Genomic DNA, 23,905 nt, shown 5'->3' with positions numbered 1-23,905 from the left:
TGATGAAGGCTCCAGGTTTAATCCCTGGTCTGTGTTGAGTTACCCGATCTCATCTGGGGGCGTTAAAACTAGCCCTGAGAATAAAGAATAAGAAAAATCACCCACCACTGAAAACTAAACCAGTCGACTGAGAGGTTATAACAATCAGGAAAGGCTGAACAGGCTGGGGCTCTTTTCTCTAGAAAAGAGAAAACTGAGGGGGTGACCTGATCGAGGTCTTTAAGATTATGAAAGGGTTTGAAAGGGTAGACATAGAGAAGATGTTTCCACTTGTGGAGAATCTAAAGCTCAGGGCCATAAATATAAACTAAATACAGTAAACTCTTTCTTATCCGGCACCTATGTGACCAGGATGGTGCCGGTTGATGAAAAATTCCGTTCAAGGGCCGTAGATCGCCCTCATCTATCACGGGTTGTATGTCTACTGTATCTATTTCAATCGCATGCAGTAATAGCTGATTATGCTTTAATAAACTGTAGGGGGGAAAAATTCAGTTATTTGCGCCTCCCGTTAGCGCCTTAAGAGGGCGCTAATGGGGCGCAAAGCAACTAGCGCCCGGGCGCGGCGATGTTTGCGCCGCTCACGAAATTAACTAGACATTTTGTGGCGGCGCTGACACTACCGCCACGATCTCCTGCGCCGGCAGATCGTGACGTCAGTCAAGTGTGCAACGCCCCGGTAGCGCCCCGGACCGGATATTGAGTGGCGCCCCCTGCCTTACCGCCTGCCGCTAGCAACGACAGGTTGAGGGGAGCGTTTTGCAGTCAGAAAGGGACTGGGGGAGCGCTATTTAAAGGCGACCGCTTCCTGCCTTTTTTTGTTGGTGACATTTTTGCCCCACGCATTCTGAGAGAGAGAGAGAGAGACTTCTGGAGAGATTCAACGCTGTGTGAAGGAGTTTTGAGTACTGAGCAGCACTTTGCAGGTTCATTTTGATTTGCCCTTCCTTGCTTCGCCAGCGCTCTGAGGTAGCGCCTCGCTCCTCGGACTTTGCGCCTTAAGACAGGTGTGAAGCGCCTGATTTAGCGCTCCAATCACCTCCAGGGGCGATAAAAGCCAAGTTTGCCGTCGGAGTCGATAATTAGCGCCAGGCGCTAAACTTTGCGCACGGCCGATAATGGCGCCCCAAACGGGGCAATACTGAATTTTTCCCCCTAGCTCTTTAATAAAAAGCCTTACAACTCCTAAGACCCTTTGAGTAATCAGTTTGTGACCTGTGATCCAAATCTTACACCCCGGCACCCCACCCCATCCCCGGACAACTCTGGCTGGTTAAAACCGATCCCCTTGTTTTGAAGTTTTTAATAAAGTAACTGAGGTCATAAAGATTACAACAACAAAAAAACACGAGCTAAAACGTCACGGGTGTGACGAGGCCGACACAGACGGTGGTCCGCGCACTCACCTCATGAAGGAATGGGAATTCGGGGGCGAGGGCGGCACTTCTGTGTCGTTGAGGAACTGCTGGCTCTGGCCGTAGGCATAGAAACGGGGAGACAACATGGGGTCGGAGTCTTCCTCCAGCAGGTGGCGGATCAGTCGGCCGGCCTGCGGCGACAGGCGAGCTTCCTCGGACTCGGCATCTGGACTCTGCCACACCGGGAACGCCGGGACAGCTTCTGGAACAACAACAACAACAACCGGCCACGGGGTGTAAAGCTCACGCTTTCACTGCTGAACGCCCGCGGCCGTTCGCTTTCCGTCTTGTCAAGCTGCAACGTGAAAATCAAATTCCCGCTTTCGGGCTCGACCCACGCCTTTCGTACACAGCCGTCACCTCGGGGTGGATTTTGACGCCTGGGCTGGATGAGCAGTGAAGTGTCGCCTCCTGCCCCTCGCCGCTCCGGCAGCGAAGAGGCCGCCTTGTTTTTGAGGCCCCGGGGCTTCATCTAGAATCCAGCCGGTCGGCTGTGGGCGTCGTCCCGAAGTGGCTCGCCGGTTTCTGGGCCGCGGGAATGTCGGCCGGCTGGGGCATAGAAGGCAGCTGCAGCTAGGTCCCCTTGTGGGAAGTGCGGGGGTGGGGGAGGCGTATGTGTGTGTGTGTGTGTGTGTGTCTGTGTGTGTGTGTGTGTGTCTGTGTGTCTGTGTCTGTTTGTTTGTGTGTCTGTGTTTGTATGTGTCTGTATGTGTGTTATTGTGTGTTACTTTGTGTGCATTTTTTTTGTGTGTGTGTGTTTGTGTTTGTGTGTGTTTTTGTGTGTAACTGTTTTTTGTGTGCATTTTGTGTGTGTCTGTATGTGTGTTTGTGTGTGTGTGTTTTTGTGTGTAACTGTTTTATGTGTGCATTTTGTGTGTGTGTGTCTGTATGTGTATGTGTGTGTTTGTGTATGTCTGTGTTTGTGTTTATCTGTGTGTTTGCATTTATATATGTGTGTGTGTGTGTGTGTGTTTGCATGTGTTTATCGGTGTGTGTGTTTATCTGTGTGTCCGTGTCTAAATATTTATAATTAATAAAATATTATAACTGGAGACAGAGACTGAAATCAAACATAGCAATGTTCACCACGCAGCACTCTGAAATCTCAAGGGCAAACCCCTGAAGTAGGAGCTTCACGATTCAATCAACAACTCTCTTGATTTTTGCAGGAGGGGGGCTCCGACATGGCTATCTATCAAATAATATCTTTCACTCAGAAATTAAGTTTAAAAAAAATGCAAAAACAAATTCACAGCCTCAGTCCATTCAGGCGAAGGTGTTCTGTAACTCCAGACTTTCTCTTATTTTTAAGCAAACGTCTCACCATCAAAAAAAGGCTTCAGCCATACAATTTTTGGAAGGGGTGCATTTGTATAAATATGGATTCAAATTACCCACTAGCTCACCAGAGACGGAGAAATGATCAGAAACACAAGCGCTTTCAGCCAGAGTTAAGAAGCAAAATAAACTCCCTGAAATAATAATAGGTGTTATTTCTAGGAAGCATTTAATCGAACGATATTGTAAACTGCCTGGACATCGGTGTACAGGGAGCAAATTGCACATGGCTCAGAACGACACACTGAAAGGTTACCTCCCCATTCCTTCTCCTCGGACAGGCCAGTCAGATCCAGGCGAGGGATCTCCAGGGCCGTACTCCCCTCTGGCGTGGATGCTTCGGGAGTTCTTGGTGCTTTGGGCATGTCGCTTTGACCCGGAGACTCCTGGATCTTCATGGCTGAGTTCTGCAAGCCCGCAAAAACAAACAAAAAAATAAATAAATAAAATCAATAAAGGCGGCGGATAATTCTGGAGACGGACAATCAGGGAAAGCAGAAACTCCCCTCCGCTCGCTCAAGTTCAAAACCAAACCAAAAAAAAGAAATGTGTTTCCACACCCCACCCAACCCCCCTCCAATCCACTGTTCCTTGACCCTCCCACTGTGATTAATCGATGAGCTGTGAGACGTGAAGACAGCCCATCTGCCTCACTGCCTTTAAAGTGACTGGCAGCCTTTCCCCGCCCCCCGACTCCAGCTTGTTTACGTCTCCGACAGTGCATGCCGTGAAAAACCATTCTGCTCCTGTGAGCCGACCTTCCTGCTGGGGAGTGGCCGAGCAAAAAAAAAACAAACGTGCAAAGCGTGCAGCGTTTAGCAGTTAGGCGCAGCTGGACGCGACTGCTTCCCTCAGCTGTCAGATGATAAAAAAAAGGAATGGTGACACTTAAGGAAGGCAACCAATGTGGATTGAGCGCGTGTACATATAAGCAGACACACACAGTGATTAATGCCTGCAATACAGTCCACGCATTGGGCAACTTCCTGTGCTAGTGCTGGATGAGGTGGAGGGGGGGGGATAAGCCAGGCTGGGCGTGGAGCTTTATTTATAGAGCATTAACGCGGGGCCCCTCTACAGCAGCTAATGAGCACAGCACAGGCATTACGTGACTTGCAGGCACCTTTAAACAAAAGAATGGTCCTGGTGTTCTGGGACACTGTGTGCTGGCGAGAAGCCAGGACAAGCCAGAAACATTCGGCTGGCATTAGACAGCCTCATCGAGCTGCTGGCTCATTAATCCTTTATCTTATAAAGGCCCCAGTGACTCCGATTTGCCCTCAGTTAACAGTATTTTACAAAGAGAAATAGTTTAGTGCCAAGCCCCGGTGATATATCACTTGCAATAAATATGAAATTGACGGTAATCCGTAGCTTTATTTGCTTTTCAAAATACCTTGCAACCACTAGCTTCACTGTGCTAAGTGGTGAAATACAACTTGCAGAAGAACAAATTAGCTCCTTGACAAGAACAACAACGACTTGCATTTATATAGCACCTTTAACGTAGTATTCAGAGGGATTTGGGTGTCCTAGTACACGAATCACAGAAAGTTAACATGCAGGTACATCAAGCAATTAGGAAGGCAAATGGTATGTTGGCCTTTATTGCAAGGGGGTTGAGGTATACGAGTAACGAAGTCTTATTGCAATTATATAGGGCATGGTGAGACCACACCTGGAGTACTGTGCACAGTTTTGGGCTTCTTATCTGAGGAAGGATATTCTTGCCTTAGAGGTGGTGCAACGAAGGTTCACTAGTTTGATTCCTGGGATGAGAGGGTTGTCCTATGAGGAGAGATTGAGCAGATTGGGCCGATACTCTCTGGAGTTTAGAAGAATGAGAGGTGATCTCATTGAAACATACAGGTTTCTGAGAGGGATTGACAGGGTAGATGCTGAGAGTTTGTTTCCCCTGGCTGGAGAGTCTAGAACTAGGGGACATAGTCTCAGGATAAGGGGCTTTTAAGACTGAGGTGAGGGCAAATTTCTTCACTCAGAGGGTTGTGAATCTTTAGAATTCTCTACCCGAGAGGGCTGTGGATGCTCAGTCGTTGAGCATATTCAAGGCTGAGATCGATAGACTTTGGACACCAAGGGAGTCAAGGGATATGGGGATTGGGCGGGAAAGTGGAGTTGAGGTCGAAGATCAGCCATGATCTTACTGAATGGCGGAGCAGGCTCAAGGGGTTGTCTGGCCTATTCCTGCTTCTATTTCTTATATTCTTATGTCCTGAGCTCATGGAAGGCACTATAAAATCGCAAGTCTTTTTTTTCTTTGGGACTTTGTGGCCCCTTTAACTTTTCTTTGGGCCCCTTCTCATGCTCCACCATTCCCGTGGCAGCACTGCTTGTATCTTCCCAAGACCCACTGGCGGGGAACGCGCTTGGAGCTCGCCTCAAATACGTGAAGAGCCCTGAGCCAGGAAACTAGGCCAGGGTTACCGTGGTAAGCGTCACTCCTTGCCCAACCTTGTAGGGGGAGCGGGATAAGGAAAATCCACTCCCTAGCTCTTCAAAGCTACCAAGATTCAGACTGTGCTCAGATCGGTGACATCCAACTAGGATTCATTTTTCAATGCAAGAACGATTCATTTATTCATTCGCGGGATGTGGGCGTCGCTGGCAGGGCCCTGAAAAGTGGTGGTGGGCCTTCTTCTTGAAGTGCAGTTAGGAGTCAACCACGCTGGTGTGGGACTGCAGTCACATATAGGCCAGGTAAGGATGGCAGGTTTCCTTCCCTGAAGGACACTGGTGAGCCAGTCGGGTTTTTTTTTTAATGATAATTTGAAAGCTTCGTGGTCACTATTACTGATACCAGCTTCTTATTTCCAGATTTTTAAACACTAAATTCAAATTCTCAAACTGCCACAGTACAACAACAACAACTTGTATTTATATAGCGCCTTTAACGTAGTAACCTTGATTATTGTGTGCACTTTTGGTCGCCTTAGCTGAGGAAGGATGCTCTTGCCATGGAGGGAGTGCAGCGAAGATTCACCAGCCTGATACCTGGGATGGCAGGAATGACATTGGGTCGATTGGGCTTATATTCGCTGGAGTTTAGAAGAATGAGAGGGGATCTCATTGAAACTTATAAAATTCTAACAGGACTGGACAGACTAGATGCAGGATGTTCCCGATGGCGGGGGAGTCCAGAACCAGGGGTCACAGTCTAAGGATAAGGGGTAAGCCATTTAGGACTAAGATGAGGAGGAATATCTTCACCCAGAGTGGTGAACCTGTGGAATTCTCTACCACAGAAGGCCGTAGAGGCCAATTCATTAAATATATTCAAGAAGGAGTTAGATATATTTCTTAAGGCTAAAGGGATCAAGGGATATGGGGAGAAAGCAGGGACAGGGTACTGAATTTGGATGATCAGCCATGATCTCATTGAATGGCGGAGCAGGCTCGAGGGGCCGAATGGCCTACTCCTGCTCCTATCTTCCATGTTTCTATGTAAAACATCCCAAGGCGCTTCACAGGAGCGTTATAAGACCAAAAAAATTGACACCGAGCCACAAAAGGGGAAATTAGAGCAGGTGACCAAAAGCTTGGTCAAAGAGGTAGGTTTTAAGGAGCGTCTTAAAAGGAGGAAAGAGCGGCGGAGAGGTTTAGGGAGGGAATTCCAGAGCTTAGGGCCTCGGCAACAGAAGGCACGGCCGCCAATGGTTGAGCGATTATAATCAGGGATCCTCAAGAGGGCAGAATTAGAGGAGTGCAGATATCTCGGGGTGGGTTGTGGGGCTGGAGGGGATTACAGAGATAGGGAGGGGGCGAGGCCAGGGAGGGATTTGAAAACAAGGATGAGAATTTTGAAATCGAGACGTTGCTTAACCGGGAGCCGACGCAGGTCAGCGAGCACAGTCGGATTTGAACTCGCCTTCTCTGGATTACTCGTCCAGCAACATAACCACTGCACCAATGCTCTCGCTAAGCTGTAGTTGCCTGTAAGGTCCCGCGCAGGCCGCTCACTGGCTTTTACACTGCAGACACCGCGCAGGTGCAAAAATTTGAATGGGCCGCGCATGGGGGAGGAGGCAGAGCAGCTTTGCGGGAGCGCTGCACTACACTACTGCATTGTGTCAGTATAAAAGCTGCAGTGTAACTGGCATAAAAGGAATATTATTACAGATCGCCAAATAGTCTGGTTGATAATCTAAATTGGCTGCTGCTGCTGATAGTTAGCTTTCACAGCCAAAATGCGAATGCATCTACTTCATCAGTTTAAACTCAATTGAAATTTAAACACTCGTAGCAAAATGAAGCAACTTTAAAAGTCAAAGATTCTAGATTACTGAAAAAACCCTGTCCAGTGCTGGCGTATGTTGTTCACTGTAAGGTTCGCGGACTATTTCTAATTGAACGTGGCAACAAACACAAGACGCTGGGATCCACTGTGTCTCAATTATTCAGACCAAAGTTACAGCAAATTACAGTGTAAATGCACGGGGAGGGGAGGGGGGAGGGGCAGCTGCGTAAAATGCTGTTGAAAAAAATTTGTGGTCAACCAACTGAATTCATTCTGCTCGCTGAAGTCCATTTAGCAAGTTTCCAATCCAGTTCCTTCAACACCAAAAGGAAAGGGAGGCAACAACACCTGGCATTTTGAAAGCTTTTTTTCCCCTCTGAGATTGCTTTCAATCTTCGGGAAAATGTTCTTTAAGTAATGGTTCTGTGAGTTTAACTGCACTGTTTTTGAAGAGGTTCCATTTATTCCGTGCCAGGGACTTTCACTCGGGAGCACAGATCCGGTGCAGCCTAAATAAATCAGTGCTGGGAGCTGATCCCAGTTTCCAAACCATCAGGGATCAAGTAAAGTGGTTACAGGCAAGGCTACAAAGATGCACTCACAGTTAAACAGACTGCCGACTCGAGGCTTGGGAAAGAAAGAAGGAAAGAGAGAAAGAAAGAAAGAAAGTAAAGAAAGAAGAAAGAATTTATACAGCGCCTTTCACGACCTTAACTTTACAGCCAATTAAGTACTTTTTGAAGTGTAGTCACTGTTGTAATGTAGGGAACGCAGCAGCCGATTTGCGCACAGCAAGCTCCCACAAACAGCAATGAAATAAATTGTCAGATCATCTAAAATAAAAACAGAAAATGCTGGAAATACTCAGCATTTGTGGAGAGAGAAACAGAGTTGACGTTTCAGGTCGATGACCTCTCGCCAGAACTGGAAAACGTTAGAGATGTAACAGGTTTTAAGAAACTACAGAGGCAGGGAAAGGGGGGAGGGGAGGAATGAACAAAAGGGAAGGTCTGTGATAGGGTGGGAGGCAGGAGAGATTTAAATGACAAAAGGGATGATGGTGCGAGGCAAAAGGGGATGGTAATGGGATAAGTAAAAGAACAAAAGGTGTGTCTAGAGGAGGTGTGAATGGGAATAGCAGAATCATCAACAGCTGCCGTCCGAATAAATGGGGCAGATGTATCAGATCATCTAATTGGTTGAACAGGATACCAGGAGAACTCCCCTGCTCCTCAAACAGTACTGTGGGATCTTTTTAATTGACCCGAAAGGACAGATGGGGGTTCAGTTTAACGTCTCATCCGAAAGACAGAGCAGCGCTCCCTCAGTACCGCACTGGGAGGGCCAGCCTGTATTACACGCTCAAGTCTCCGGAGTGGGGCTTGATTGAACCCACAACCTACTGACTCAAAGGTGAGCCAATCCACCAGTGCCCTTGGACTTGCACTCACCGTGATTCAGAGCTTTCACGGGAGAAGAGAGAGGGACAATCATCCAAAAATTCACACAAATATGCCCTGAATTCAGAAATTTGAATGACGACCAAAAACTCCCATACCTACTAGGGGAACAGAGAAACTGTGTAACCTTAGCGGCACACTATGTTACAGCTTGCCATAAACAGAGGGACAACCAGTAAACCTAAGAAAAGAGTATATACAAATTATACGAATGTATATTTATACACTCAGGGATATATCTGTTTATACACTGTATGAATAAATCTGCGTTTATGTGTTCAACCATAAATGTTTTTCGATGCTTTGGCAACATAAGATGTACCTTATCATGCCAATAAAGCGATTTGAATTGAATTGAATATCATTACTGTTCAATAGAGAGATGGGCTGAATTTCTACAGGGGGGTCTTAAATTTGGTGGAAAGTGGCGTCATTTACCGGAATCCACACTTGAAAATTTAACCCATCCGTTCTCTCTGCAGATGCTCACTGACCCACTGAGTGTTTGTTTCAGAGATTTAGCACCTGCAGCATTTTGCTTTCTTTCTTATACTTCTTTCAAGAGTTGCCTACACTCAAGATTGGACCAGAAGTGCTCAAAGCCGTACCAACAAATCCCCACTTCCTACTGCACGGAAAACATGCCCCGAGGATGGAAATGTGCAGTAAATTCTTGAGAATATTATCAGCACACCAATCTGCCCCGAGGGGTTACGATGCTATCTCTCTCATGGACACACGCAAGACGCCAATTGTCTCGAAAACTGCTCACTTCATCAATAACTTGTAACATGCCCAGTGGCACATTCTGGTGAAATTGGTCAAAGGGCGGTAGCGCAGAACGGGCAATAGCGGAATGGCAGCCCGTTTTACACCCCATTGAAGTCAACAGAAAAGGAAATCGGGCGGGGTGTAAGACGGGCTTCCGATTCACTATCGCCCGTGACCAATTTCCCCACGGCCCCCACCGCCCCCCCCCCCCCAACTGATTTTTATCCGTCATTGATTAAAAAGCACGTTTAGTCGATCCTAGCAACAGAGCTGAATCATCCATTGAAAGAACTTGCATTTATATAGCGCCTTTCACCACCTCAGGACGTTCCCAAAGCGCTTTACGGCCAATGAAGTACTTTTTGAAGTGTGGTCACTGTTGTAATGTAGGAACCGCGGCGGCCAATTTGTCACAGCAAGCTCCCACAAACCGCAATGTGATAATGACCAGATAATCCGTTTTAGTGATGTTGGTTGAGGGATAAATATTGGCCAGGACACCGGGGATAACTCCCCTGCTCTTCTTCAAATAGTGCCGGGGGATCTTTTAAGTCCATCTGAAAGGGCAGTAACTACTTCAAAAGTAGTTCATTGGCTGTAAAGCGCTTTGGGCGTCCTGAGGTCGTTAGAGGCGCTATATAAATGCAAATCTTTCTTACCTATCCAGCCCCCATAAAACAACAGCACGCATTTAAAGAATGTACTGAAATAAATTAACTGCTCCCAGGAAATTCTAAATTGTTGCTTAAATCCTAAATCAGATCACATTTATATTCCAGAGAGTATATCTGAGATTGGGGATGCTGAGGAGCTTTCTTTCTTTCTAGTTTAGATGAAAGATTCACTCCACTAAATGAACACCTTGGGCTGGATTTTTATTCAGGGGATGTGATGGAGGCGGGACTACAACTTTCGGGGTTGTAGTCCCGCCTCCATCGAGATGCGGCCAATCCACGCGATTTTAACTTGATTGACCTTGTTGAGCCCACCCAGCGGGCTCAGTAGGCCAATTAAGGGCCACCCGGCAACAGGTGATGTCACAGACTGAAATTTCATCTGTCAAGAGGTTTTGACAGATGAAATATCAGCGTTTGAAAGCTCTTTGAAGCTGTCAAACACTGACAGTCTTACTTCTAACACGAGTCCGTCTCCACAGACTCAGTTAGAAATCTCTCCTGCACAGAAAGCTGAAGGCTGTCACTTTCGACAGTTCGCAACCATTCTGCTTTCTGTGCCGGTTAGATGAGAGACTCCCGAGACCTAAAGGAAGGAAGGCTGCAAAGGTAAGAAAAGGTAATTTAAACTTCTTTAAACACTTTAGACACACCAAACACACTTACCTTTGCACTCACGCACACATCACTCACCTGAACACCGACATCGCGACCCCTCCAAGTCCTTCAACCCGACGGCCCGTCTCCTCTAACTTGGCGTGGTTTGGAGCCATCGGGAATCCCACACTTCTACCTTAAAAATAGGGATTAGGCTAAAAACTACCTGTTAACAGGCAGTTAACTGGCACTAATCCCCTGCCCGCCTCGGGGAGGCGGGTCCCAGTGCGGGGCGGGTACCCGCCCCCTTTGAAACTGGCATGGAAGCGGGTTGGGGGCGGGATGGTGTCGGGACCCCCGATTTCAGGATTTTAACCCCTCCCCCCCACGCCTCCAATCCCGACTCCATGGCCCAATGAAAATCCTGCCCCTTCTATCAGTAGGGTTTCCTCCTGATGACTAATCTAGGGCTCTAACCTCATAGAATCTTACAGCACAGACGGAGGCCATTCGGCCCATTGTGTCTGCGCCGTCTCTTTGAAAGAGCTATCCAAGTAGTGCCACTCCCCCTGCTCTTTCCCCATAGCCCTGCAGGTTTTTCCCTTTCAGGGATGGCCTTGCCAGCGACGCCCACGTCCCATGAATGATTAAAAAAAAAAAGTATATCAATTTCCTTTTGAAAGCTTCCACCGCCCTTTCAGGCAGTGCATTCCAGATCATAACAACTCGCTGCGTTAAAAAAATGACTCATCATCTCCCCGCTGCCACTGGAAACAGTTTCTCCCGATCTACTCTTATCAAAACCCTTCAAAATTTTGAACCCCTCGATTAAATCTCCCCTTAACCTTCTCTGGTCTAAAGAGACAATCTCAGCTTCTCCAGTCTCCCCACATAACTGAAGTACCTCATCCCTGGGACCATTCTAGTGACCCTTTGCACCCTCTCCAAGGCCTTGACATCCTTCCTGTAGTGTGGTGCCTAGAATTGGTCACACTACTTCAGCTGAGGCCTAACCAGTAATTTAGAAAGGTTTAGCATAACTCCTTTGCTATTGCACTCTACACGTCTTTTGATAAAAGCCCAGGATCCCATATGTTTCTTTCAGCCTTAGAACCTGGATTCTAAATTACAGAAACTACCATGTAATACACTTAGGGAGAAAAATTGAGTCGCGCCCCCTTTGGGGCGCTAACTTCGCCGGCTTTTAGCGCCACAGAAAAATTAGCGTCCCCGCGACCGAAATTGAGTGGTAGCGCCCCAAGAAGGAAGTGGGGCGCTACTGGAAGCGCACCGCCTCCCTCTTGGGGCGCTACGAGGGAATATCGCGGCGCTATGTGTCGCGGTACTGCAGGCCTTCCTCCCCTTCTTAAAGGGGCGGGGCCTTGCGCAGCGCAACCCGGGGTCCAGCTGGGCCCCCGGGGATCGGGAGTGCCGGCAAAAGAGCCCGGCACTCAAGAGAAGTGCCGGGCTCACGGAGCGCAGCCGGCACTCCGCGGGGGGTCAGGAGGCCGGGGACGGGAGCGGAGGCAGGTGCTGGCAGGCGGCCAGCAACAAAAATGGCCGCCCCGCACCTCGCCTTTTAATAGCATAGCCCCGGCCGCAGGTAGGCCCCCCTGACCCTGTCGGACATAGCGTCCGGCGGTAAGTCAGGGGGCGCTACCGAAGATTGCGGCCGGGGCGCGAGTGGGGCGCTACCGGTTAGCGCCGCCACTAACCTCCTGCTGAATTTCGCGGGAGGCATGGCGGCGCCGCACCCGGGCGCTAGTTGCTGTGCGCCCCGTTAGCGCCCTCTTAGGCGCAAAGCAACCGAATTATTCCCCCCCCTTACAGTAGTAATATGGTTAATGGTAGCTCGGATTACTTCATAATTCATCATATATTCCGTTTTTACATAATAATGCTATTTATAGAAATGACACTCTCATTACTCACCAGAGTCAGTTTAATGTGATCATAAGGGTCCCCACCACAGAATGCATTTGCACTTTCTCTTCTGTAACACAAAGCAAATCACGTGTAAGATCAAACTGCAAATAAGATTTGCGGGCACGGCATCGCTGGGTCAAAATCCTGGCGCCCCCTCCCTCACAGCACTGCGGGAGCCCCTTCACCTCACGGACTGCAGCGGTTCAAGGTGGCGGCGGCTCACCGCCACCTTCTCCAGGGCAATTAGGGATGGGCACTAAATGCTGGCGTTTGCCAGCGACACCCACATCCCGTGAACGAAGTGAAAAAAAAAGTTACTTTTCACCTTAACACAAGCTACTGACAAGCAACGTTCCCTCCTATATCTTTTGGCACCGGCCCATTCAAAATAGCGCGCACGAGCGGTTTGTGTATTGAAAAGCCGGCTGCTCGTGGTCTCCGGCTGAGTAGCTTAAAAGGAACATTGCTGACAAGGAAGGAAGACCTTGCATTTATATAGCGCCCTTCACGACCTCGGGTCGCCTCAAAGCGCTTCACGGCCAATGGAACCTCTTTTTGAAATGTAGTCACTGTTGTAATGTAGGAAACGCGGCAGCCAATTTTGCGCCAGGTCCCACAAATGAGATAAATGATCTGTTTTTGGCGATGTTGGTTGAGGGATAAATATTGGCCAGGACACCGGGGTTGAACTCCCCCCTGCTCTTCTTCCAACAGTGGCCGTGGGATCTTTTACGTCCACCTGAGAGGGAAGACGGGGACTCGGTTTTAATGCCTCATCCAAAAGACGGCACCTCCGGCAGTGCAGCGCTCCCTCAGCGCTGCACTGGAGCGCCAGCCTAGCTTTTGTGGGACTCGATCCAACGACCCTTTGACTCGGAGGCAAGAGTGCTACCGCCGCGCCACAGCGAGCTGCAGCAGCAGAAGTCTTTAACTGAAGAGCTCTCGCGCAGCTAAAGCACAAAACAACTAAAAACAGCCCACGACCTGTTTATTTATTTAAAGCTTAAGTGTTGAGTTCAGCTAAAGCGTTATCAGTATAGGAAGCAAATCATCGACTGGATTGGTTGTTTGCTTTCTGTCAGTTTACATGCGATGTCAAGGCTCTGCAAATATAAACAAAGTGATTCTCGCCCGGGGACAAACTAGGACATGTGGAGGTGCCTTGCTGAGACAAAAGGGGAGGGGGGTTGGCGGGGGAAACATTTTAACTTTGAGTGATACGATAAAATGAGTGCCATCGAATAGGCCGTCCACTATACACCCCGTCCAATGTTCCCATCCATGGCAATTCGATACACAATCGACCGAGGTTAAAATGACCCCTGGGATTTCTGAACAAAAAGTCAGGCTGCGATTCCCTCTTCCTAAAAAGGGAACGTGTGCAAACGGTGGTGCCCGGTGAGTAGTCAGCAGTATATACACCTTGTGACAGAAGTCTATTTTTTATCTGTAGCTGTCACTATTGAGGCAGCATTTATTGCCCGTCCGACACAGAGGGGCTGTGAGCAACGTTGGCTGTCATTTTTTTTTGGCCTTGCGTGCTGCGCGGGCCATCCAAAATACAGGAAACTTTTTTTATCCGGCACCGACGGGACCGGCGTGGTGCCGGTTTATCAAAAAGTCCGGATTACAGAGAGGTATAGTAAAAGGTACGAGAGCCCCGTACACGGCCACAGATCCAGGTGTCCCTGTTGCCTAGCAACAGGTGCAGGAATCCCGGTTACACGGCCACAGATCCAGGAACGGCCACTAATATGAAGTAAAACTTTCCTGAACCTACTCCTGAATTTTGCCGGTTAATAGAGATTTCGGTTATTTAGGCGCCGGTAAATCGAGAGTTTCCTGTACTGCGTATGCGCTGTTTTTAGCATTGTAAAGCCGGCCGCGCCAGTCCCCTGGAGTGCTGCGTGGCCGTGCGACTGTGCAGCTTAAAGGGAGCATTGGTTGTGAGGCTGTGGAATGCACGAGCGGCGCTGAGTGATTGAATCAGAGACCTTGGCAACATTTAAGAATAGGTTAGATGGATGGTTGAAGGAAAAAGGGGGAATGAAGGATTACGGGAACAGGGCGGGCACTGGGAGTAGGACTACTGTGCGTGCAGAGGATAAACACCAGCACCGACTGGTTGGGCCAAACGGCCTGTGTCCACGTTGTAATTTCTAACGCAGTTGCGTGGGTCTCTGGTGCATGGGGCGGAGGTTGTGTTTTAGCATTGGGCAGTGGTCAAGGCCAGCGGTCCCAGGTCTAAGTGCAGTGTGACAGTGAGGGTGAGCACTGGACGTGATGTCCTACACTTGACTCTGTCTGGCCTGGGGGGGTGCCTGTGCTCCTTGCCTTTCGGATGTGAACTAGACCATCGCATCAATGGAGGCAGGCGCAGGATTGAATAACACTGTTCCTTCTTCCAGAGGCAGCTGGCAGCATGCCAAGCGATTGCGATGACCTCTACGTCAGGAGGGCTTGGAACAGGTGGCTCATTGCAAGAAATTACTTGATAAACCACCAAAAGGGGGAGTGTTTTGTTGCTGGAAGGCTCCACAAGGTCTAGTTCACATCTGAAGCGCAAGAGCTACGAGCGCTCCAGGCCAGGCAGAGTTGAGAGTAGGACTGTGGTAAACCACTGTTTGTATTCCACTGTGTACATGCCTGGACATGCCTCGGCTGACTCCTCCCACAAGTCCTAGTATAAAGGTGACTGCTCCCCAGCCCCTTTGTATTCTGGACCGGTCGACCACTCGAGGCAGACCTTCATTCTTTTGTTAATAAAAGCCTTTAGTTACTCTCTTAACTCTCAGTCTTTTATGAGTAATTGATAGCGCATCAATTTTATTAACAAAATTTTTATAATGGAGAAGATCCTCACACCAGCATGCCTGGACTTAGATCATCGGGAGGCGGACTCATCCACCAAGTTTACTCACTGGCTTAAGTGTTTCGAAAAATTCCTGACCGCCTCCGCAGCAATCAAATCGGACGAGGACAAACTGGATGTCCTGACCTCCAAAGTGAACCACCGAGTGTACTCGGTCATCCAAGACGCGACCTCGTACGCGGACGCTATCAAGCTCCTCAAGGACCAGTACACGCGCCCAGTGAACGAAGTGTACGCCAGGCACCTTCTGGGGAGTCGTAAACAACAACCTGGGGAATCGACCGTGGAATACCTTCAGGCACTGTCTGTGCTTGGCCGGGCCTGTGGTTGTAAGGATGTAAAGGCCGCCATGTACACAGAGGAACTTATCCGGGACGCTTTTGTAGCGGGCCACAGATCCAATTACACCCGACAGCGACTGTTGGAGCAGAGTGACCTCGACCTCAACAAGGCCTCTGAACTCGCACTATCATTGGATGCAGCCTACCGGGGCATGGATGCCTACTCCTCTGCACCGTGGACGCCGCGGGGAATGACAGCCTGGGACACGGTAGGACCACCTCATAGCGCCGTGCCACCCCAGCCACACCCCAGCAACGGCCCAACTACCGCAGCAGTGTCCCAAGGCCAGACAGCAGTGCCCCAAGGCCAGAAATGCTACTTCTGTGGCCAGGCAAAACACCCCAGAGCGCGCTGCCCGGCGAAAAACGCGATCTGCTCGGGCTGCGGGAAGAAGGGACACTACGCTAACGTCTGCAGGGCCAAAGCCACCCCGAACCCCAGCAGCGCCGCGTGTGGGCCATGCGGGCCGCCATCTTGGGCCTCCCCGGCCATGTGCGAACCACCGGTACAGCAGCCATTTTGGACGCCTCCAGCCACATGGGGATCATGGACGCCGCCATCTTGGACGACAGCCGGAACGCAGCAGGCCCCCAACACCGCCTCATCTGATACCCGCAGCGACACACCGACCCCTACGCTGGCATCCGTTACACTGGACCAAGCGAGACCGCACCAGCTGGCCAGTTCCACAATGGACATTAAGGTAAATGGCCACGATACAATCTGCCTTTTTGACTCTGGGAGCACGGAGAGCTTCATCCACCCCGACACGGTGCGGCGTTGCTCTCTCCCAGTCCTGCCTGCGCACCAGCGGATTTCTATGGCCTCCGAGTCCCAGTCGGCGGACATCGGCGGCTACTGCGTAGTGACACTCGTAGTAGACGGGACCGTGTACGATCATTTTAAACTTCTGGTCCTGCCCGACCTCTGCGCTGCCGTCCTGCTGGGGTTAGATTTTCAGTGCCACCTTAAAAGTGTTACGATGGCGTACGGTGGACCCCTACCCCCACTCACAGTCCGCAGCCAGCAGCTCCCAAATTGCCCGTCGCGCACCAGGTGCAACCTCTCCACACTCAGAGTCACCCCCCCCCCCACTGTTTGCTAACCTCACCCCCGACTGTAAGCCCATCGCCACAAAGAGCAGGCGATACAGTGCCGGGGACAGGGTTTTCATTAAAACCGAAGTGGAGCGGCTCCTGAAGGAAGGGATTATTGAGGGCAGCACCAGCCCCTGGCGAGCCCAGGTTGTGGTCGTTAAGACCGGCGAGAAGCAGCGCCTGGTCATCGACTACAGCCAGACAATAAATCGCTACACCCTGCTGGACGCCTACCCACTCCCCCGCATAGCTGATATGGTCAACCAGATCGCGCAGTACCGCGTCTTCTCGACCATTGACCTGAAATCAGCGTACCACCAGCTCCCTATCCGCCCTGAGGACCGCCAATATACTGCCTTTGAGGCAAACGGCCGCCTCTATCACTTCCTTAGGGTTCCCTTTGGCGTCACCAACGGGGTCTCCGTCTTCCAAAGGGAGATGGACCGGATGGTAGATCAAAATGCATTGCAGGCCACTTTCCCATATCTGGACAATGTGACCATCTGCGGCCATGACTTGCAGGACCATGACGCAAACCTCGAAAAATTCCTCCGCACCGCCCAACTCCTGAACCTGACATATAACAAGGAGAAGTGCATATTCCGCACAAACCGCCTCGCCATCCTTGGCTGTGTTGTGGAACACGGAGTCATCGGCCCCGACCCCGACCGGATGCGTCCCCTTATGGAACTCCCACTGCCCCACTGCCTCAAGGCCCTGAAGAGGTGCCTAGGGTTTTTCTCCTATTATGCCCAGTGGGTCCCCTACTATGCGGACACGGCCCATCCGCTGATCAAGTCCACCTCTTTTCCCTTGACGGCAGAGGCCCGCTTAGCCTTCCACCGTATCAAGGAAGACATTGCCAAAGCCACCATGCACGCAGTGGACGAATCCATCCCCTTCCAGGTGGAAAGCAACGCGTCCGACTTTGCCCTGGCCGCTACCCTCAATCAGGCGGGGAGACCCGTGGCCTTCTTTTCACGAACCCTCCAAGGCCCGGAGACCAGACACTCCGCTGTTGAGAAGGAGGCCCAGGCAATTGTGGAGGCTGTGCGTCATTGGAGGCACTACCTGGCCGGAAAACGATTTACCCTGCTCACTGACCAACGTTCAGTTGCTTTCATGTTTAACAACAAGCAGAGGGGCAAAATCAAAAATGACAAGATCTTGAGGTGGAGAATCGAACTTTCCACCTACAATTACGAGATCTTGTACCGGCCCGGGAAGCTCAATGAACCCCCGGATGCGCTATCGCGTGGCACCTGCGCCAGCGCGCAGATCGATAGACTGCGGGCCCTCCACAATGACCTCTGCCACCCGGGGGGTCACCAGGTTCTTCCACTTCATCAAGGCCCGCAACCTGCCTTACTCTATTGAGGAGGTCAGGACCATGACCAGGAACTGCCAAGTCTGCGCTGAGTGCAAACCGCACTTTTATAGACCAGACAGGGCCCACCTGATAAAAGCCACTCGCCCCTTCGAGCGCCTGAGCGTTGATTTTAAAGGGCCTCTCCCCTCCTCCGACCGCAATGTGTACTTCCTCAATATTATTGATGAGTACTCCCGTTTCCCGTTCGCCATCCCCTGCCCGGACATGACCAGTGCCACGGTCATTAAATGTCTGAACGACCTCTTCACCCTGTTCGGTTTCCCCAGCTATATCCATAGCGACCGGGGCTCATCGTTTATGAGTGACGAACTCCGTCAGTACCTGCTAACTAGGGGTATTGCCACAAGCAGGACCACCAGTTACAACCCCCGGGGGAACGGACAGGTGGAAAGAGAAAATGCGACAGTTTGGAATGCCGCCCTGCTAGCCTTAAAGTCTAGGGGCCTTCCAACCTCCCGCTGGCAGGATGTGCTCCCCGATGTGCTCCACTCTATTCGGTCACTGCTCTGCACTGCCACTAACGCCACCCCTCATGAGAAAATGTTTGTCTTCCCAAGGAAGTCCACATCGGGGACATCGCTACCGCCATGGCTGACGTCCCCAGGGCCGGTCCTACTGAGAAGGCACGCGAGGACCCATAAAACGGACCCCCTGGTCGAGAGGGTCGACCTCCTCCACGCCAACCCCCAGTATGCTTACATTGCATACCCGGACGGGCGGGAGGACACAGTCTCCATAAGAGACCTTGCACCCTTGGGGGCCGCAGTAACCCACTACTCACTACCACCTCCCCCCACGATCTGATATCCAGCCCCGGCAGACGGCAGGCCTGGGCCCAGCGACCCGCTCGACATCTACGAGGACGACACGCCTGTGCCACAGCCTACGCGGGACTCGATGCCGGAAGCTCCACTACCCCTGCCGTCGCCACGCCGATCACAGCGGCAGACAAGACCTCCGGAGAGACTCCAATACATTAACTTTTAATGCACTTCACCCCGCCGGACTCAATTTTAAACAAGGGGTGAATGTGGTAAATCACTGTTTGTATTCCACTGTGTACATGCCTGGACATGCCTCAGCTGACTCCTCCCACAAGTCCTAGTATAAAGGTGACTGCTCCCCAGCCCCTTTGTATTCTGGACCGGTCGACCACTCGAGGCAGACCTTCATTCTTTTGTTAATAAAAGCCTTTAGTTACTCTCTTAACTCTCAGTCTTTTATGAGTAATTGATAGCGCATCAAGGACATCACGTCGGGTGTGCAACTTTTAAATCTGGCTGCCTCGCCTCGTTGCTCTGAGAAGGTGGTGGTGGTGGGCCGCCTTCTTCGTGATACAACTGAGTGGGCTTGTGAGGCCACCTTCGAGGGCAGTTAAGACTCAACTATGTTGGTGAGGGGCTGGAGTCACATATAGTAAGGTTGGCAGGTTTCCTTTTCCTGAAGGAAGGAAAGTGAACCAGTAAGCGAACCAGTTGGGTTTTTTACGACAATCCGACAGCTTCATGGTCCCGTTTACTGATGCTATTTTATTTTCCAGATTTTTTTTATAGCTGAATTTAAATTCTCAAACTGCCATGGTGGGATGGCGAGGAGGCCTCACGGTCCCTGGATTATCAGTTCAGGCCTCAGTCCATAACTACGATATTTCCGTACACTTACGGCTTAAAGATTTATCCTAAAGATACAACAAAGCAGTGCCCAATATATTGGCCCAGAAATTCGGGTTGGGGGCTTCCCGCGGGTGCAAGCCCCCGACCTGCACTTACCTAGCGCGCCGGCCCGTTGAGCTGTAGGGCCCCGTGGAATTCCGCTCCGGGGCCTGGCCCAGCTGCCGGCGCGCTGTGCTTGCGTGTCCCAGGGGCGTAGTTAGTGCAATGCGTCCCCTGGGATCACGTGAGCCATGGGCAGCCAATCGGAGGAGGGAAAAGCCCATTCATAAGATTGACAGGTAGACCTGTCAAAACTTATAAATACTACGGGCCCAAAATAGCAGTAAACCTTCAAATAAATTTTTAAAAAACATCACACTTTTTAAATAAACTATAAATTACATTAAATAACTATGTTAAACAATAATTTAAATTTTTGAAAAAAATAATTTTATATTATAACGGGGCTAAAAATAAACTTACATTGCTTTAAAGTATTTAAAAATAATAAACCTGTGGAAAAAATGTTTTAATTTTAATTAATTGACCACTTACCTTGCAAAAAGCAGGCCTTACACCTGCTTTTTAAATGTGTAAATCCTGCAGGCTTAACCTCCCGGGAAAACCTGTAAAAAAAACCTAAGTTCAAAGCACACGCGCAGCCTCTCCTGCGTGCGCGTTCGACCTCTGAACCCCTTCGTTCAGAGGATCGGAAGTGCCGGTTTCCCGCGCATGCGCAGTGCATGCAGGAAACCGGCAATTCCATTCGGCCTACGGGTGAGTACCCCGTGCGTACTCACCTGTGGAGAGCCGAATTTCTGGGCCATTAATAATGACTATAAATGCCGCAGTCTTTAAAGGACACGCCACTCAGCAGCTCAGCATGTTGGAAAACTTGGTGAAAGTGTTGGAGACAGCAGTAAGGCTCAAGGTTTAATTTTAGCACTGGTCTAGAAGTGTATAGCTCAGGTGGAAGCACTCTGACCTCTAGCTGCTAGAAGGTGGTGGGTTCAAGCCCTACTCCAGAACCTGAGCACAAACTTCAGCGCAGCGCTGAAGGACTGCTGCATTGTCGCAGATGAGATATTACATCAAGACCCTCTCTGCCTTTATGGTAGACATAAAGGAGGGGAATTGCCTGGCCAACATTTATCTATGAACCAAACCAGATTAACCAATAATTTATCTTGCTATTTGTGGGATCTTGCTGTGCACAAAATGGCTGCCATATTAAAATACATACCAGCTCGTAATGTATTGGCTGTGAAGTTTGGAGATGTCCTGAGGAGGTGAAAGGTACTACATAAATCCAAGGTCTTTTTTGGCTACCTTACTCTTAAGGGCATCAGAATAATTTGATTCGGACACTATTACTGCTGCATTTTTTGACAGTTGCAGCACTTTTCAATTGTGTCTGAGGTAACGCGGTATCTGTCACAATCAATAATAGGAACCGCATCTCGGATTGCTAAAAACAAAGGGGAGGCTGTAATCTTCCCTCCTCTTTAGCTCTCCTCACAGCACACACATCAACCCTCAACTGCACGAGCAGGCAAGTGGCTTGTTCCCCCTGCTCATGCAATGCTGCTCTGCAACCTGCCACCAGGAGGCGCACACGGTAGTACAGAGCCTCGGCCAGACCCCAGCAGGAGCACTGTGTTCAGTTCCGGGCACCGCGCCTCAGGGAGAATATACTGCCCTTGGAGGGGGTGCAGCGCAGATTCATCAGAACGATACCGGGGCCGAGAGGGTTCAAGTATGAGGGCCGGTTGCAGAAACTTGGCTTGTATTCCCTTGAGTTTAGAAGATTGAGGGGTGATCTGATCGAGGTGTTTACAATGATAAAAGGATTCGATAGGTTGGATACGGGGAGACGATTTCCTCTGGTGAGGGGGAATCAAGAACAAGGCCACACAATCTTAAAATTAGAGCTAGACCAGTCAGGAGTGAAATCAGGAAGCACTTTTTCACACAAAGGGTGGCTGAAATCTGGAACTCTCCCCCCCCAAAAGGGCTGTGGATTCTGGGTCAATTGGGTCTTTCAAGACGGAGAGCGATAGATTTTTGTTCGGCAAGGGTGTCAACGGATCTGACGCAAAGGCGGGTAAATGGATTCGAGGTACAGGTCAGCCATGACCTAACTGACTGGGGCTGGGATGGCCGACTCCTGTTCCTAATGTTACTTATGTTCCTTTGTAACAACACTGTCGCAGCAAAATGAGAAAACGAGAAAAAACGGAACTGCTCGGTTGTGCAGAGAAAACCCTACCTCTCTCGCTCAGTCGCGTCTTCTGGCTGAGACAGGAAATTCAGCCCGCCTCCGGGCCCTGACACGCCGAGGACTGGATCTGGAGGCCAGGATGTAGAAATGCTGCTGCTTTCCATGAGCTGCCAAACAAAAAAAATTACTTCAAACTAAATCCTCAAAGGGCTTGACAGGGTAGATGCTGTTTCCCCCCTGGCCGGAGAGTCTAGAACCAGGGGTCACAGTCTCAGGATAAGGGGTCGGCCATTTAGGACTGAGCGCAGGAGACATTTTTTCACTCAGAGGGTGGTGAATCTTTGGAGTTCTCTAACCCAGAGGGCTGTGGAGGCTCAGTCACTGAGTATATTCAAGGCAGAGATCGATAGATTTTTGGACACTAAGGGAATCATGGGATATGCGGATAGGGCGGGAAAGTGGATTTGAAGCAGATTAGCCATGATCTTATTGAATGGCGGAATAAGCTCGAGGGGCCCTGTGGCCTACTCCTGCTCCTGCTCCTTATGTTCTTACGGACAGAACTTCATATGGGCTGCCCAGTTAGATGTTTAAAACTGCATTGCTTTTCACTCAGTTCACTCAAAGATTATCTATTTCCTAACAGCAACAAAGAAAGAATCAGAAACTGCAAACAATCGATACTGAACCAACGACACGATCCATGATACCGATCCCAACTCCAGCTCTGCTGATGGCTTCAGCTGGTTGACCCACTAAGTAGCCGAGCCGTACAGGCCAGGTAGGCCCGAGACTCGACCCCCCCCCCCGCCCCACCCCACTCTGCGTCGTGTTAGCTGATCGCAAGCCAGTTCAGCTGTGTGGGTTGCGACAACTGACAAGAGTGACCCCCCCCCCCCCCCCCCCGGTGTGTCAGGGAAAGGAAAATCGGCCAGGCCCACCCTGCCCCCCCATCTGATTACCAGAGACCACCCCCCCCCCCCGCGCGCGTACGGATGGGCTGAGGGCGGGACTGGCTGGACAGCCTGCCAACACCCACTAAGACAGGCTCTTGGGCAAAATACTTGGGGAGGCGGGCTCCTGATGATCATGGAACTGTAGGAGAGAAGTGTAGGATACAGGGACAGGAAAAAGAAATCAAGTCGGTAGGAGAACAATGATCATGTTACTGATATCACAAAGTGCTGTATGTAGTTTTTTATTCATTTTTTTAATGGGATGTGGGCGTCGCTGGCAAGGCCAGCATTTATTGCCCATCCCTAGTTGCCCTTGAGGATGTGGTGGTGAGCCGCCTTCTTGAACCGTTGCAGTCCATGTGGTGAAGGTGCTCCCACAGTGCAGTTAGGGAGGGAGTTCCAGGATTTTGATGCAGTGACGATGAAGGATCGGCCGATATACTTCCAAGTCAGGATGGTGTGTGACTTGGAGGTGGTGGTGTTCCCATGCGCCTGCTGCCCTTGTCCTTCTATTCGGATGAGGTCGTGGGTTTGGGAGGTGCAGCCGAAGAAGCCTTGTCCTTCACATTTAAAAAATATTTTAATTTTAATATTGTGGTGTTCGAATTAGTATTCATTGCATTTCAAGGAATCACTGCACATTTTTTCTGAAGAACAGAATTGCCTGAAGGAGCTGACAATGTTATTCTGACGTTTCTAGATGTCTGGCAGGGTCCCCGACTTTACTTTGCTTTCCACCCCGCCCCACCCTCTACCATCCCAGCTCAGCATCTCTCTGAGCGATCTCGCCTTAGTCTGGAGACTCATATGGGGAATGCTGGAGGAGAACTTGTGTCGTACCACACGAATTACAGAAAATCTCACGGCCTCGGCACTCATGCTGCAGCTGACGGAGCGCTGATTGAAGGTGGCGGGGGGAGGAGTGAAGAAAAACTA

At 50.1% G+C, this 23,905-nt stretch overlaps 1 protein-coding gene across 6 annotated transcripts in view; it reads right to left on the bottom strand.

Moving 5' to 3' along the window:
- The window catches only part of fam13a (family with sequence similarity 13 member A), a 255,988-nt gene that overhangs the window by 32,538 nt on the left and 199,545 nt on the right, over positions 1-23,905 (bottom strand). For all 6 annotated transcript variants that reach the window (XM_086006667.1, XM_086006678.1, XM_086006641.1 and 3 more), the window contains 4 exons: positions 22,062-22,180; positions 12,446-12,506; positions 3,013-3,163; positions 1,407-1,620 (listed from right to left, as the gene is read on the bottom strand). In XM_086006667.1, the coding sequence (XP_085862793.1) occupies positions 1,407-1,620; positions 3,013-3,163; positions 12,446-12,506; positions 22,062-22,180 (545 nt within the window). The remainder of the gene's footprint in view (positions 1-1,406; positions 1,621-3,012; positions 3,164-12,445; positions 12,507-22,061; positions 22,181-23,905) is intronic.

This window comes from Somniosus microcephalus, chromosome 2 (assembly GCF_052327205.1).
Source record: "Somniosus microcephalus isolate GS21.2 chromosome 2, FLI_Smic_1.0, whole genome shotgun sequence".
Lineage (NCBI taxonomy): Eukaryota > Metazoa > Chordata > Chondrichthyes > Squaliformes > Somniosidae > Somniosus > Somniosus microcephalus.
Note: the sequence above shows the minus strand (reverse complement) of the source record. Positions and strands in the feature narration are given on the sequence as shown.